The sequence below is a fragment of the Mandrillus leucophaeus genome, unplaced genomic scaffold (genome assembly GCF_000951045.1).
Source record: "Mandrillus leucophaeus isolate KB7577 unplaced genomic scaffold, Mleu.le_1.0 Scaffold321, whole genome shotgun sequence".
Lineage (NCBI taxonomy): Eukaryota > Metazoa > Chordata > Mammalia > Primates > Cercopithecidae > Mandrillus > Mandrillus leucophaeus.
The window spans coordinates 3,125,539-3,140,671 of NW_012103377.1; the positions used below are offsets into that span (position 1 = coordinate 3,125,539).

The 15,133-nt window shown below is 42.1% G+C and overlaps 1 protein-coding gene across 2 annotated transcripts in view; it reads right to left on the bottom strand.

The window, feature by feature from the left end:
• The window catches only part of PHEX (phosphate regulating endopeptidase homolog, X-linked), a 224,577-nt gene that overhangs the window by 206,539 nt on the left and 2,905 nt on the right, over window positions 1–15,133 (bottom strand). For both annotated transcript variants that reach the window (XM_011988020.1, XM_011988019.1), the window contains exons 2-3: window positions 11,807–11,875; window positions 3,482–3,643 (exon numbers count right to left, since the gene is read on the bottom strand). In XM_011988020.1, the coding sequence (XP_011843410.1) occupies window positions 3,482–3,643; window positions 11,807–11,875 (231 nt within the window). The remainder of the gene's footprint in view (window positions 1–3,481; window positions 3,644–11,806; window positions 11,876–15,133) is intronic.

A 15,133-nucleotide genomic window follows, 5' to 3' on the forward strand; every position in this document is an offset into this window, starting at 1 on the left:
AAAAAGTGTATGTTTTCAGGGGAAATACTGGAGGCATTACCACCCAAGCAAGGAATAAGAAACTTACACCCATTATCATTGCTATTATTCAACACTGTTCTGGTATTTTTGTTTTTTGAGACGAAGTCTCACTCCGTCACCCAGACTGGAGTGCAGTGGTGTGATCTCAGCTCACTGCAACCCCTGCCTGCTGGGTTCAAGCAATTCTCCTGCCTCAGCCTCCTGAGTAGCTGGGATAACAGGCGTGAACCACCATGCGTGGCTAATTTTTTTATATTTTTAGTAGAGACGAGGTTTTACCATGTTGGCCAGGCTGGTCTCAAACTCCTGACCTGAAGGTGATCCACCTGCCTTGTGTAATCCCAAAGTGCTGGGATGACAGGCATTAGCCACCACGCTCAGCCTGTTCTAGTATTTCTTACCTTTATTATTAACTATCTAAGAAATCCAAAGAAGCTACCAAGGAGCTATCAACTAATTAGACAGTTCCAATTGAATCCAATACATACATTCAAAGCTTTACTTTATACTAGGCATCAGGGACTGGCAAACTGTTTATAAAAGTCAAACAGTAAATATTTTAGGGTTTTTGGGCCATCCAGTTTCCATGGCAACTATTCGGTTGTGCCACCGGAGGGCAAAAGCAGCCATTGATAATGCATAAGTGAATGGATGTGGCTGTGTTCCAATAAAACTTCCAGGCAGTGGACTGGATTTTGTCTACTGGCCATGGTGTGCTGACTTCTACTTTATACCACAGAAAGCAGTTGATGGGAAAAAGTTATCCTTTAAAACATCAAAAAAGAAAAAAAGAAATATAAAGACCCAGAAACAAACTTTTTTTTTTTTTTTTTTTGAGACAGAGTTCAGAGTTTCACTCTTGTTGCCCAGGCTGCAGCGCAATGGCGCGATCTCGGCTCACTGCAATCTCTGCCTCCCAGTTCAAGCGATTCGCCTGCCTCAGCCTTCTGAGTAGCTGGGATTACAGGCACCACCATGCCCGGCTAATTTTTTAATTTTTAGTAGAGCCTAGGTTTTGATATGTTAGCCATGGCTGGTCTTGAACTCCTGACCTCAGGTGATCCACCTGCCTCGGCCTCCCAAAGTGCTGGGATTACAGGCATGAGCCACCGTGCCCAGCTGAAAGAAACTTTCTAAAAGGCAATTTGGCTATATGCATCAAAAAAGAAATCTAGAGTACTCTTTCAACCCAGTAATTCCGTTTCTGGGAATTTACCCTAAGGATACATTTAGATCATTTAGATAAGGACATAAAGATGTATACACAAGGATGTTTATTACAGTGTTATTTATAATAAGAAAAGTTGGCCAGGTGCAGTGGCTCACGCCTGTAATCCCAGCACTTTGGGAGGCTGAGGCAGGCCAATCACTTGAGGTCAGGAGTTCGAGACTAGCCTGACCAACATGGTGAAACCCCATCTCTACTAAAAATACAAAAATTAGCCAGGCATGGTGGCAAGTGCCTGTAATCCCAGCTACTCAGAAGGCTGAGGCAGGAGAATCGCTTGTTTGAACCCAGGAGGCTGAGGTTGCAGTGAGCCGAGATAGTGCCATTGCACTCCAGCCTGGGTGACAAGAGCAAGCAAGCAAGAAAGCAAGAAAGAAAAGGTATCTACTGACATAACCTATGTCTATGAGGAATGCATAGTTTCTGAAAATAAGTTAGAGTAGTACGCATAATATCAGCTAATTTTTAAAATATATAGGTGTGCATATGAAGTTATGCATATGGACCCACACGTGCAACAAAACCTGGGAAGAAATATCCCCAACTGCTTTATTAGCAGTTATTTCTTATGATGGATTTATGAGCGACCTTTCTTTTAATTTTTGCTCTCTTTTTATTTCTTCAATGGAGCTGGGAAATAAAATTTTTGATTTTTAAAAGGAAGCTAGTAAATACAAAAACCCTGTGCTAAACAATTTACTCGCATTTCTATTGATTTTGAAGGAGCCTATAGACAGTACCCTCCTCAAACAAAGCATATTGATATACTGATTTTAACTTTTATGTTAAAATTCCAGACACCCCTGAAAAGTTATTTAAGTTATCGTTAACCACTTCATGTCCTGAAGATAGAAATCTTTGGGTTATAACTAATGCAAAAGGAGCGTATGTCTGGAAATCTTGTAGTTTTCTTATCCTTCAGTAATGTTTCTGCACGCATGACTGTGCGTGTGTGTGTGTGTGCACATGTGTGTGTACACATCTGTCTATTGAGTAAGAAAAGCAAGATAAGGTAAATAGGAAATGGACAAGAATGGTAAATCAAAGACCAACATGAATGAATGTCCTACAGGGAAATAAGTATTAGTAAACTCACTCCTCAAGGTCTTATTTATGATTTTATAGTATGAGAATCTTCCTTTGGGTTTAGGAGAAAACCCTGACATCCTTGTAAATTCTCATTTATAATTTACCAAGACTGAATTTGGGTCTCCTAATAGAAAATATTAAATCCATGTGATTTATATCTAGTTGTGACATTTAAGCACATTTTTCCTCATAATTGACAATAGGTATCTAATTATTTATTTTGCCAAGAGTTTTACTTATTGTAAAATGATATATATTTAATTTTCAAGTATTTAAAATCTTGGGGAAATGTAAATGGGAAGGGAAAATGATTTTTATAACTTCTCAGGAGTTCTTTGTAGGTGTTACTGAATGCAAGTTACATGGTATAACTCACAGTTGTCAAAAAGAGCCAAAAAAAACCCCACTATTTTTGCCTTCTCAAAACAATTACCTTATCTGGCTTTGAAATCTTCCTACTTCCCTCCTGAAGTGGCCTTCTCCAATAGCTTAGCATAAAAATTAGATCCAATGCTAACAGAATATCCTCCAATAATAGACATTTCCAACTTTGGCGGGGGGCGGGGGGATTTCTTTGAGCACTTATGTATGTTTGTGTGCATGCACGTGTGAGTATGTGTGTGTGAGCTTGTCATTGCTAGAGTGGCCATGGGAGAAAAGTGAATCTCCCTAGAGCCAACTTAGAAGTTAACAGGAACAATATGACAACCACAAGGTCATCCAGAGTTCTCAAAAGTGATGTCAAAAGATGATGAGGTGTTAAGTACATTTTGTAAGCCATGAAAATCCAGGACACAATCAGCAAGAAATGAAGTTTGCTCTGAATACGACAGACAAATGAGTATATTGATACAATTTTCATTAACTATTCCTTTGCTTGCAATCTCAATCAAATGCTCTTTATCCTTCAGCAGAATTTACTATTACCAAACATGAACATAACAACCTACATTAGTCTTATGTTGAGATCTGGGAGATCAAAATTCTGCAAACTTTCCTTTCAACCTTTCATTTAAAAAATTCTTGGAAATGAATTTAGCATAGTTAAAAAGTGAGAAGTCATGCTTCAAATCCCAAACTATATTTTTCCTGTCAAATATTGCTCTCTGTAAAGTGTATCACCAAACCCCAGTAGAAACTTACCCTTCAACTTGAGGTCAACATTATGTCTCAGCCAAGGATAAACCCCATAGCTTGGCATATCTTCGGGAATTGGATTATCGCTTATCCAGCCATCACAAGCGAACCGGAAGAAATTATCACAAGGATCCACAGACAGATTTACTTTACTTAAGATAGCAGCAGCTATTTAGAAAGAAAATCATAGGATTAATGATAAGCACTGAATGTTGTGTACTGTTCTTTTCCAAATTAAACAACGATTTCATATCAACCAGTTTCCAAGCCTTGGCATTTATATTTCCCCTTAAAAAAACTCTCTGAATCTACCTCACTATATGAAATGACTACATTCAAAGTGAATGGACAGGCTGGGCGCAGTGGCTCACGTCTGTAATCCCAGCACTTTGGGAGGCCGAGGCAGGTGGACCACCTGACATCGGGAGTTTGAGATCAGTCTGGCCAACATGGTGAAATCCCATCTCTACTAAAAATACAAAAATTAGCCAGATATGGTGGTGCATGCCTGTAATCCCAGCTACTCGGAGGCTGAGGCAGGAGAATTGCTTAAACTCAGGAGGCAGAGTTTGCAGTGAGCCAAGATCGCACCACTGCAGTCCAGCCTGGGGTGACAAAGTGAAACGGTCTCTCAAAAAAAAAAAAAAAAAAAAAAAGTGAATGGATAAAAGTTTGGTGGTATTATCACTACCGGCTTTTGCAGGATCATCCCTAACATCTGTGGGGTATGGGACAGGAATACAAATAGAGTGTGTGGTCAATTATTTGCAAAGATAACTGTGACTCTTTCTTCTATCCTGCTTGTCCTTCTGCAAAGTGACCTTGCTGCTCTTCCCATCAAGTGGTAGAGTCTATTTCCCCTGCCTTGAATTTGGACTGACCTTGTCACTTGCTTTGACCAACAGAATTGGTAGAAGTAACTTTCTGTGAGTTTCAAAGCTAAGCCTTAAGAGGCCTTGCACCTTCCATATTAACTCCCTTTGAATGGAGCCCTTTAGCTGCCCTTTGAAGCAGCCTCCTGGAGGACAAGAGGCTACATAGAGAAGAACCAAGCCAGCACAACTGCCAGACGTTGACTGAGGCCATGATTCACCTTCCAGTCCAGGCGCCCCTCTAGCTGAATGCAGTTGCACAAATGAGCCTAGGCAAAAATCAGCAGAGAAACCATCCACCAAACACACAAAATCATGAGAAATAGCAAAGAATTTTTGTTCCAGGCCTCTATAGTTTGGGTGGTTTGCCTCACAGTGAAGGCTAATGGAAACAGAAGTCCATATGTCATCTAGCTAAATATTTAAAAATTATATTTACAATATACTTTCAAATTCTTGAGCTCCTTGATATTCAGTGTAGCTCTCAGAGAAATAAAGCCCCAGAAGAGACCCACACAGATCCTGGAAGGGAGCTTGGGGCCATTGGGCGGGGAATTCTGGGGTGTAGAAGGAAAGGGCTGCCTACTTGGCTCCACAGACGCCTTGATTGGAGGAGAGGCATGGCCAGAGGAGGGCCAAAGTAGGGTGTTCTAAATGAGGGACCCAGGTCTAGCGGTAGAACTGAGTACGTGTATAAGTTAACAGAAAGACACAATAGACTGATCTACCTTTTTTTTTTTTCCTCTTTCATAAGCCCATACACAATTACATATAGAAGACAGCCCATAGGTAGGAGACGTGTGCATAAATACGTAACCATGAGCTTTAAAAGAAAACCCTTCATTACAAAATGAGAAGTTTCCAAAATTCCCAATATTGAACTCCAACGCCCTTCCAACTGCCATACAATTGCTGGCTACCACTCTAGCACAAAGATATGTACCAACTGACTTTTTAAAAACTAGCCAATATTTTAATGACATTGGAAAGATGACATTCTGGGCAATTTTCATACTTTAAATAATGCCAGAATATATTTTTGTTTGAAGTAATGAAAACCCAATGAGATTTCAGCTAAATATGAATGAACTGCCCCAAAAAAGTACAATCTGTGTAAATTTTGATACATATCTTACAGTTTGGTTACATGTGTGGTTCCTTCAGGTTTAAAAATAAGGCTAGATATTTCTCCAGCCTAGTTTTCTACAAAAATTTCAAACAGCCTTTTGTCTTCAATGAAGTGAATAATATAAAAACATTCTAATTTCTATAGGCCCTCAAAATCCCCACCATTTTCAAACCTCCCCCAACAACACAAAAGAAAAAAAAAAAAGAAAAAAAAAAAACTAGCCAAAAATTGGTTTAGAGGCCAAACACTGGGGCTCATGCCAGTAATCCCAGCATTTTGGGAGTCTGAGGTGGGCATATCGCTTGAGCCCAGGAGTTGGAGACCAACCTGGGCAACATGGCAAAACTCTGTCTCTACAAAAAAAAAAAAAAAAAAAAAAAAAAAAGACTCGGAAGTTTGATAAATTTCAAATTGGCTTAACATTTTCATGCTTCAGAACCAGCATCAGTTGTCTTTAATTACATTTGCACTTACTGCTACTATTTTATCATTAATATTTAATGTGCAAATGTGCTAGGACATAACAAAATCTTTCTTTTGGTTGGTATTTATACATATATATTTATATATACAGTTACTGTATGCAGCCACAGAATGAATCTGCTATGTGACACCTCAGAGACATGGATCACACGTCTCAGTCCCACACAACATTTACAGTTACACAGAGGAGCCCTCACACGCATTTTTATCCACATACGTACACTGTTTTCCGGCCTCCTTCTCAAATTTTCCCTGCCCCCAACCCTCAAATGTATCCTCTCCATCTCGCCAGTATTCTTGCAGGTACCTAGAAAAACTGCAAGGTCAGCTCTGACCTTGGCCCTGATACAAAAGTTGGGGAATACATCACTCACATTGAATTTGGAAAGAAGCCTGCTGAGTGAGAAAACTCTAGCTTCAGCCTCCCAATCCATCATTCACAACTCACAGCGGGGCACAGGGCTGCACTTTCTGCAGGGGAACTGTGACTTCAAATTGCAAGGGACCATAGTTGTCAAGACACCGAAACGCATTTCCCCCTACTCAGCTCCGTGGAGAAAACCCAGCGTCTTGTTTTAATAAAAGAAATATGATGATGAAGGAAATCTGTGAAAGCTCAGGCTGCGTACTCTTCCAAGTCATTGTATATAAGGTTAATTGTCACACAGTCTCCAGCTGGTGTTTATGTGGTAGAGGTGGAGGCATCCTAAATACCAGCCTCTGTCTTTAGATTTAATCAAGGATGAAGGGAGAGAGTAGTAATAATAATAATTAACAATAATAAAATCACCAATATTGAGTATTTCCTTTTTGCCAGGAACTACGCTAAGCCCTTTTTAAGCAATATGATATCATGGCAAACTCTAGAGCCAGACCACTTGTGTTTGAATGACAGAAACACTATGCAGCAGCTAAGACACCTTAGGCAGGTGATTTAACCTGCGTCTTAGTTTCCTCACCTGAAAATGGGGATAATAATAGCACCCCATAGAATCATGATGCAAATTAAATATATGTAAAGTGCTTAGAATAGTGTTGGGCACATTACCGTATAAATGCAGGATGCCCGGTAAAGTTTGAATTTCTGATAAACAACCACTTTTTAGAATAAGTGTGTACCAAATATTCCATGGGACATACACCAAAAAAAGTAGTCATTGTATATCTGCAGTTCAAATTTCACTGAGCATCCTGTATGTATGTATGTATTCAGCTAAATCTGGGAACTATAATTCTACAATCACTTATCTGAAACTCTTGAGGCTAGATATGTTTCAGAGCTCATAGATTTTTCAGATTTTAGAAAAAAAATACATTGCATATAACCACCGATCATGTAATACTTCAGCAATGGCTGGAGTGGCAGGCCTGAAGCAAGTGCATTAATATTTCCATTGGGAAACATATGCATATTCTTATAAGTAGGATAAATGAAATCTGAAGCAGCCTCACATGAGTTAAGATCCAATTTTGCCATCACAGGAATTGAGATCAGGCCCCCATCTTGCCAACTGAGGGTTACAATGTTTTCTGGGTTTGGGGTTCAGAATTAGCATTGTGAACCTAGATTACTGCTACTACCATTATTATTTTCTTTTTCTTTTTTTAATTTTTTGGGTTTTTTTGAGACGGAGTCTCACTATGTTGCCCAGGCTGAACTGCAGCCTCCCCCTTAGGGCTGAAGTGCAGATTCAACCTGCAATCTCAGCTCACTGCAACCTCCACCTCCCAGGTTCAAGTGATTCTCCTGCCTCGGCCTCCCAGGTAGCTGGGGTTACATGCGTGTGCCACCACGCCTGGCTAATTTTTGTATTTTTAGTAGACAAGGGGTTTCACCATGTTGGCCATACTGGTCTTGAACTCCTGGCCTGAAGTCATCTGTCTGCCTCAGCATCCCAAAGTGCTGGGGTGGCAGGCGGGAGCCACCGGGCCCAGTCTATTATTATTTTCTTTTATTCTCACAACTAGTATAAGTAAAAACTGTTATTCCCATTTTACACGTGGTGAGACTGAGGCTTAGGGTGGCTATATATTTAGCCCAGGATCATGTGGCTTGTAAATAGCTAGATCATGCTTCACACCCAGTCACTCTGTCTGCCCTTATCTGCGATCATGAGCATGCATGCCCTTTCCTTGTTTCTTTGCATTCTTCGTACAGCTCTTGTTTTGAAAGAGGGATTAAAATAAGAGGACACAGAGAAGAGGAGAGTTAAGGAGAGGAGGCATCTCAGAAATGGTTGGCACCTGCTCAGAAATGGTCCAGAAGGCGATCAAACACTCTAGTCTTCTGAACTTTCAGCACGCACGCCCACGCACGCACAGCCTCTTGTTTAAGGCCCTGGCTTGGCCGCAATTCTCCTGTCATGTGTACTCAACAGCTGTTCTGCAGACCCCTGAGCACACTGAGGCTCATGCTACACTAAAGAGAACTGTGTCTTTGGTGAGCCTTTCACTACAGAAACGGCAAAATCAGTATATATTTTTTCAACATTAGAAAGCCATTTGTCAATGTGAAAATTAAAAACAGGACAGCAAGGCAAAACACACTAGCTGGCAGGAGGCTGTAAGTTTTACACTTGCATTATTATGATGTATAATACAGAACGAAAACTCACAAAATAAGCGGCCTTCCATACAAAAAATGTGTTCTAAACTCAAGTTGAAAATTTATGAGCTCAAAAATTCCCATTTCACACATCTGCAAGAACCCTACCACAGCCAAAGCACCGGGTGACATAAACTCTAAAACCTGTCCTGATAGTTCCGCCTGCTCTCTCACCCTACTCCATGACATCCTCTCGCCACTGGAGAAAACCCCAGGTCAATTACTCAAGCCTGGAGCAGGAAAGGGCCTGGGAGTTCCCAGATGGTTCCAGGGCCAAAAAGAGTTGCCTGTCATGGCCCCATATCACCAAGGAAAAGATGGAAAGGAGCCAGACATGGACACGAAGTCCAGTTCTGCTACTAACTCAGGATGAGACCCTGGGCAGTTATTTAGCCTCCAGAAGCCTCCATTTCCTCATCTGGAAGTGAGGATGGTGATAGCACCAACTTCAACGGGGATCTTTTGAAGGTTTTATGAGATGGTGCCTGTAAGTCACTCAACACACAGCCTGGTTAAAACAGATATATTGATCATTTAAGAATGGAACAAAAAAAAGAACTCTACTAACACAATTATCTAAGCCACTACCTTTGTATAAGGTCTCAGAGTTTACAAACTCTTTCACCTAAGTGTTTCCCATCTCAACAAACACCACTGCCCAACCATCACCAAAAATCTAAGCATCACCCACAACTGTCTGCTTTTGTTCACAGCCCAAATCGAATCCTTCAATAGGCCCTCTACCTCCTAATCCTTCCCCCATTCTCCCTCTCCATCTCTTGAATTCAAGGCAGCATTGCCTCTCACCTGGCATACGGAAATAAACCTACCTGAGTCACCTTCTTCTGTTCTTGTTCCCTATGGTCTCTTCTCCATCAGGAAAGACTCCCGCTAATGGAGCCCTCCACCGAGACATCTTTTGAAATGCTCATAAGATGTACTCTCTTTCATAAAAGCCTCCAGAGGCTTTTGAGTGTACTTAAGGAAAGCCCAAACTCCCTGGCACTTGGGCCCCCCCATGGACTCCTCATCGCTTGCACCTCACCTAGCAAAAGCGCCTCCCGTTCCTCAAGTCCACGCTTCTATCCACCCTTTGCCCCATCTGTTCCCCCCACCTGGAAAGCCCTTGCCTCAGTCTTCACACAGCATTTCCCTCCTCAGCATTCAAAGGTCACCTTCAAGGTCATGTCCTCAGGCTTTTCAATCTAGCCATCCTGTCACTTGCTATCACATTGTTCTAGGTGTTAAATTTTCTCTGTAACGTGTTCCACTGACTGATATTTCTCTTTCTTTCTTTCTTTTAGAGACAGGGGGTCACTAATTTGCCCAGGCTGGCCTCCAACTCCAGGGCTCAAGCCTCAGCCTCCCAAGTGGCTGGAATTAAAGGCGTGTATCACCACGCCCAGTTTCATAATTTTCTTCTTGCATTAATTGCCGTATTGTCTTTCTTCCCATACCTGGTTCACTGTTCTATTTCCAAAACCTAACTCAGTACCTGATGTGCAACAAATATTTGGTGAATTTGTTCATTAACCTCTTAAGACCAAGAGGAAAGTGAAAGGGCCACATGCTTAACTTGTTTGATGACTTTCCTTTTGAAAAAAGTGTCCCTGCCCACTTAAAGAATGAGGGTGAGGGCTGGAATCTGGCTCCCTCAAATCTAGGCCCTAACACTGATTTAGGAGGGAAATCTAATGGCTGTGTGTGGGACCCCCAGGTATCCCTCCTCCTCCTGCCCCGCTGCTTTCGGTGTGCTAACCAAAAATGACAGAATACCCTGATCACTCTGTGACCCAGCCAGTGGCCGGTTTGTTTTGTTTTGTTTTGTTTTGTCTTGTCTTTGAGATAGACGTTCCCTCTGTCACCCAGGCTGAAGTGCAATGGTACGATCTCAGCTCACTGCAGCCTCCGCCTCCTGGGCTCAAACAATTCTCATGCCTCAGCCTTCCAAGTAGCTGAGATTACAGGCATGAGCCACCATGCCCAGCTAATTCTAGCTGCAGGTTTTTCCCAGCAGGCTTAGGCCCAAACTGGACCCTTGGACATTCCCAGGCACTGATAAAGGTATCGAGGTTGATGCACAAAACACTGAAAGAAACCAGTACTGGCTCTGAGCCAAATTCCTTAAACCGTCATATAGTCTCCACACCCAAATACCCTAAGTAGAACACCCCTTTTCTCTCACTGTCTTGAGGATACACTGCAGCACTTTCAACATAAGCTGCACTAATAAATGCTTTGGACTGACCGGCTGCCCTGGCATTTATTGAGTGCTTCTTTCTTTGGAATCCCAACTGGCCCCATCTCGGGATGGGGTACTCCCTCATGGGAACTTCCCTGTCGCTGCTTTTGGGGCGACTCCAGACATAAGTTCGATGGGATAAGACACTGTGGCAAAACTGCGGCAACTTTAAGTGTCATCTTCACCTTGGGATACCCACTGATACACAGCCTGGTCACCTCAAGAGAAGTTTGACTTGCAACGTGTGACACAAAAAAGGATCCCAGCCAGGCACAGTGGCTCTCACCTGTAATCCTAGCACTTTGGGAGGCCAAGGCGGGTGGATCACTTGAGGTCAGGAGTTCGAGACCAGCATGGCCAACATGGTGAAACTCCATCTCTACTACAAATACAAAAATTAGCCGGGCGTGGTGGTGGGCACCTGTAATCTCAGCTACTAGGGAGGCTGAGGCAGGAGAATCACTTGAGCCCAGGAAGTGGAGTATGCAGTCAGCTGAGGTCGCGCTAGCCTGGGCGACAGAGCAAGACTCCGTCTCTGTTTAAAAAAAAGAAAAAAAGGATTCCCACTGGCAATGGAAGCATGGATTTATTTACAAAGGAGCCTTGCTTGGAGGCAGGCAAGTCAGACCCACAGACCAGAAAATATGCAACTGCTTAAGCTAAAGAGGAATCTATAGCCAGCGGAGCCATAGGAAGACCAATGTTCTCTGCCTGTGGGTCTTAAGAGACGCCATTCAGCCTTCCAAGCCCCTTTCCTGATTCCCTTGCAACAACGCTTAGAACACCACAGCTGTTTTTTGCAAGGAAAAAGAAAACAGGAAACTTAAGATCCACTATTTCGCACCAAAACTTGAAAATAAACTTAAAATTTCTTCAAAATTGCATTTAGTGCTTGGTAAACCTCAAGCAAACAGAATACTAAAAATATCACCTGTCTTCTCTTCCACTTCCCAAGGTACCATAATTATAACTTGACACAGGATGGAAAACTGTGACTTACCAGCTTCGATGCATTCTGGCTTCAGGCAGTACTCCTGTTTAGCTTGGAGACTTAAGAGACCTTGACTCACTGAAAAAACAGACCAAAATAAATGACTGACTTGTAGCAGACCACCATCCGGTAAACCACCCTCGGAAACATACGCAACACATTTGATATCAGTTCATCCTTCTCAGTGTTGACACGGTATTCCAAAACCCAGTTGGTTCAATGTCACGAAACCAGACTCTAGTTGCTAGCTACATAACCTTGGTAAGACTCTTGGTTGCTTTGAAACTCAGTTCTCTCATATGTAAGATAAGTAAGTATAACTAGACCAGAGCTCCTAAGAGTGTGGTCTCTAGAGCAGCAGCAGCTGTTGCTGCTGCACCTGGGAGCTTGTTAGAAAGTCACTCCAGATCTTGACTCAGAAAACCTGGGGGTGGGGCCCAGCCATCTGCAGTTTAACAAGCCCCCCAGGTGATTCCAATACATGCTCAAATATGAGCACCACTGGGCGAGATACTCTCTAAAGTCGTTTCAACCTCCAATTATCAGTGGTTTAAGTCTCATACTTTCACTCTATTGGTTATAACTCCATGCCCATGTTCAAGATGGGAAAATTGAAACTTAAACTATGTCATTTGGAGGCAATCAGAGTGGAAATAGAAAGCTAGCATGTATGGCTTTTAGAGTTCTGGATCTTATCTAAACCATCCATACAGATATGGACCAAAAAAGGAGTAGGGGTAAAGAATATACTGAACATATCTCAATCACCTATTAGTAGCAACAGTCATTTTCCGCCTGCCCTGAACCCCACAAACCCTCTGCCCACCAGGCCCAGCTTAGCTACCAGACATTTGCAACTCTGTGGAACAAGCTTCCAGCTATTTCCTCCTTTCCCCTCTTCCACAAAAAAAAAAAAAAAAAAGTCTGAAATTGAAATGGCTTTTCACCAATGGCTTAATGTCCCCATCTGGCTGGCAACATTATCTAAACAGGTTTCTGCAGAAGTACAGAAGGGTGCCCATTTGTCAACCCCAGGTAGCACCTGGGCATTAGCAGATGTGAGTTTAAGATTTCAAAAATATTTGTGGTAGCTGAGGAAATTCTGGGGAATTCATTCTTGCTGTGCTCTGTGAGCAGAAACAATGAATCATTTGGAGATGTGGCCATGGGGAGAGGGATGGTGGTAGGTGAATGGGGACCAAGGCCCTCTGTGGAAGGATCAGAAAGCTCGGCTGTGCCTATATTTCTGCTAGAGATGGAAGACCTATAGATTACTAGTCAGTGTGGCAAGTTTTTGTAAATGGAGCCTTCTTTTCCTTTGTTTTTTTCTCTGCTGCCATCTTCCAAGCAGCCTCTTTGCATTGTGTTACATTATAGATTCAAGAAAACTATTCAAGAAAACTGCCTAGGAAACATCTCAGTCCTATTTTTTTTTTTTTTTTTTTTTTTGAGACGAGTTTCTCTCTGTCGCCCAGGCTGGAGTGCAGTGGCGCGATCTCGGCTCTCTGCAAGCTCCGCCTCCCGGGTTTACGCCATTCTCCTGCCTCAGCCTCCCGAGTAGCTGGGACTACAGGCACCCACCACCACGCCCGACTAATTTTTTGCATTTTTAGTAGAGACGGGGTTTCACCATGTTAGCCAGGATGGTCTCGATCTCCTGACCTCGTGATCCGCCCACCTCAGCCTCCCAAAGTGCTGGGATTACAGGCGTGAGCCACTGTGCCCAGTCCATCTCAGTCCTATTTTTAAGAAAATAAGTTTCTTAGCAAAAAGATATGTTTTGATTTCTGTATAAAGCAAAAAAGAAAAGGTAAAAATATATATATGGGCAGCATAAAGATTAGTGTGCAATATTCCACTATGCCTGGGTGGTAGAACCTCAGGGGGAATTTTCCCCAACAGTCAATTTTTATATGTTCATCTAATTTTCTTTAGTGAGCATGTGTTCTTTTTTTATAATGCAAAAATAAGCTTTATTGTAAATAATAATAATATTTTTATAATTCTGGACAATATCTTCTTGATCTTAGCCTTATTTTAAAAAACAAAAGAGCTAATAAAATCATTAAAGATTTATTCCTTTCATGAGAAATAATTCTTGACCCAAAACCTTGAAGAAGTAAAATCAGGTATCTTTATCTAATGATGAGTAGAAGGAAGGTTTTAAATATAACTAATTAGGCCGGGCACAGTGGCTCAGACCTGTAATCCCAGCACTTTGGGTGACCGAGGTGGGCGGATCACCTGAGGTCAGGAGTTTGAGACCAGCCTGGCCAACATGGTGAAACCCCATCTCTACTGAAAATAAAAAAATTAGCTGGGCGTGGTGGTGCGTGCCTGTAATTCCAGCTACTCAGGAGGCTGAGGCAGGAGAATTGCTTGAACTCAGGAGGTGGAGGTTTTAGTGTGCCAAGATCGCACCACTGCACTCCAGCCTGGGTGACAGAGTGAGACTCAGTTTCAAAATATATATATATATGTGTGTGTGTGTGTGTGTGTGTGTGTGTGTATGTGTGTGTGTATATAATTAATTGGGACACTGACAGACCCAACCCCTCAAGGAAGAGCATTATCTCCATGGATGGGGTTATTTTAAAATCCTCCAAATAAATGAGGATCAACAAGCCCAGATAATGTGAAGGTGTAAGTGAATGAAATAGAGACAATAAAGAAAATATTTTTAATATAAAAATTAAGATGTTACTTTTGAATGGTTGGGAGCATTGAAAAATACCTGTAAATAGCAGTTTGGTTTCTCATTGTAGATTTCTCTGTAACCAGAGGAAATGTCCTCAGGATGCAGTGGAGTCATCCACAGATCAAGAGCATAAGAATGGCCAGAAAGCAGGGGTCAGCACACTATGGCCCGTAGGCCAAATCCACTGCCTGTTTCTGTACAGCCCATGAGCTATGAATGGCTTTTACATTTTTTTCATGGTTGGGAAAAATAAAAAGAAAAATAATATTTCATGACATATGAAAAGTATATAAAATTCCAATTTCAGTGTCTAGAAATCAGATTTCCTTGGCACACAGCCATGCCCATTTGTGTACATATTGTCCGTGGCTGCTTTTGTGCAACAACAACAGAATTGAGTAGTTGCAAGAGGCCGTATGGCCCACAGAGTCGAACATATTTACTATCTGGCCCTTGACAGAAAAAGTTTGCGGGCCAGTGCATCTGAGAAACAGATTGTGGGGAGGAAAGAGAGGGAAAGAGAAGAAGAAAGGACACTTGGAAATAAATAAAGTGGTTACAGGCATATATGTTTTCCATTCCGGTGCCCTGTAGCTTCTCTGAAGCCACCGCAAGGCCACTGGCAATCACTCTTACTA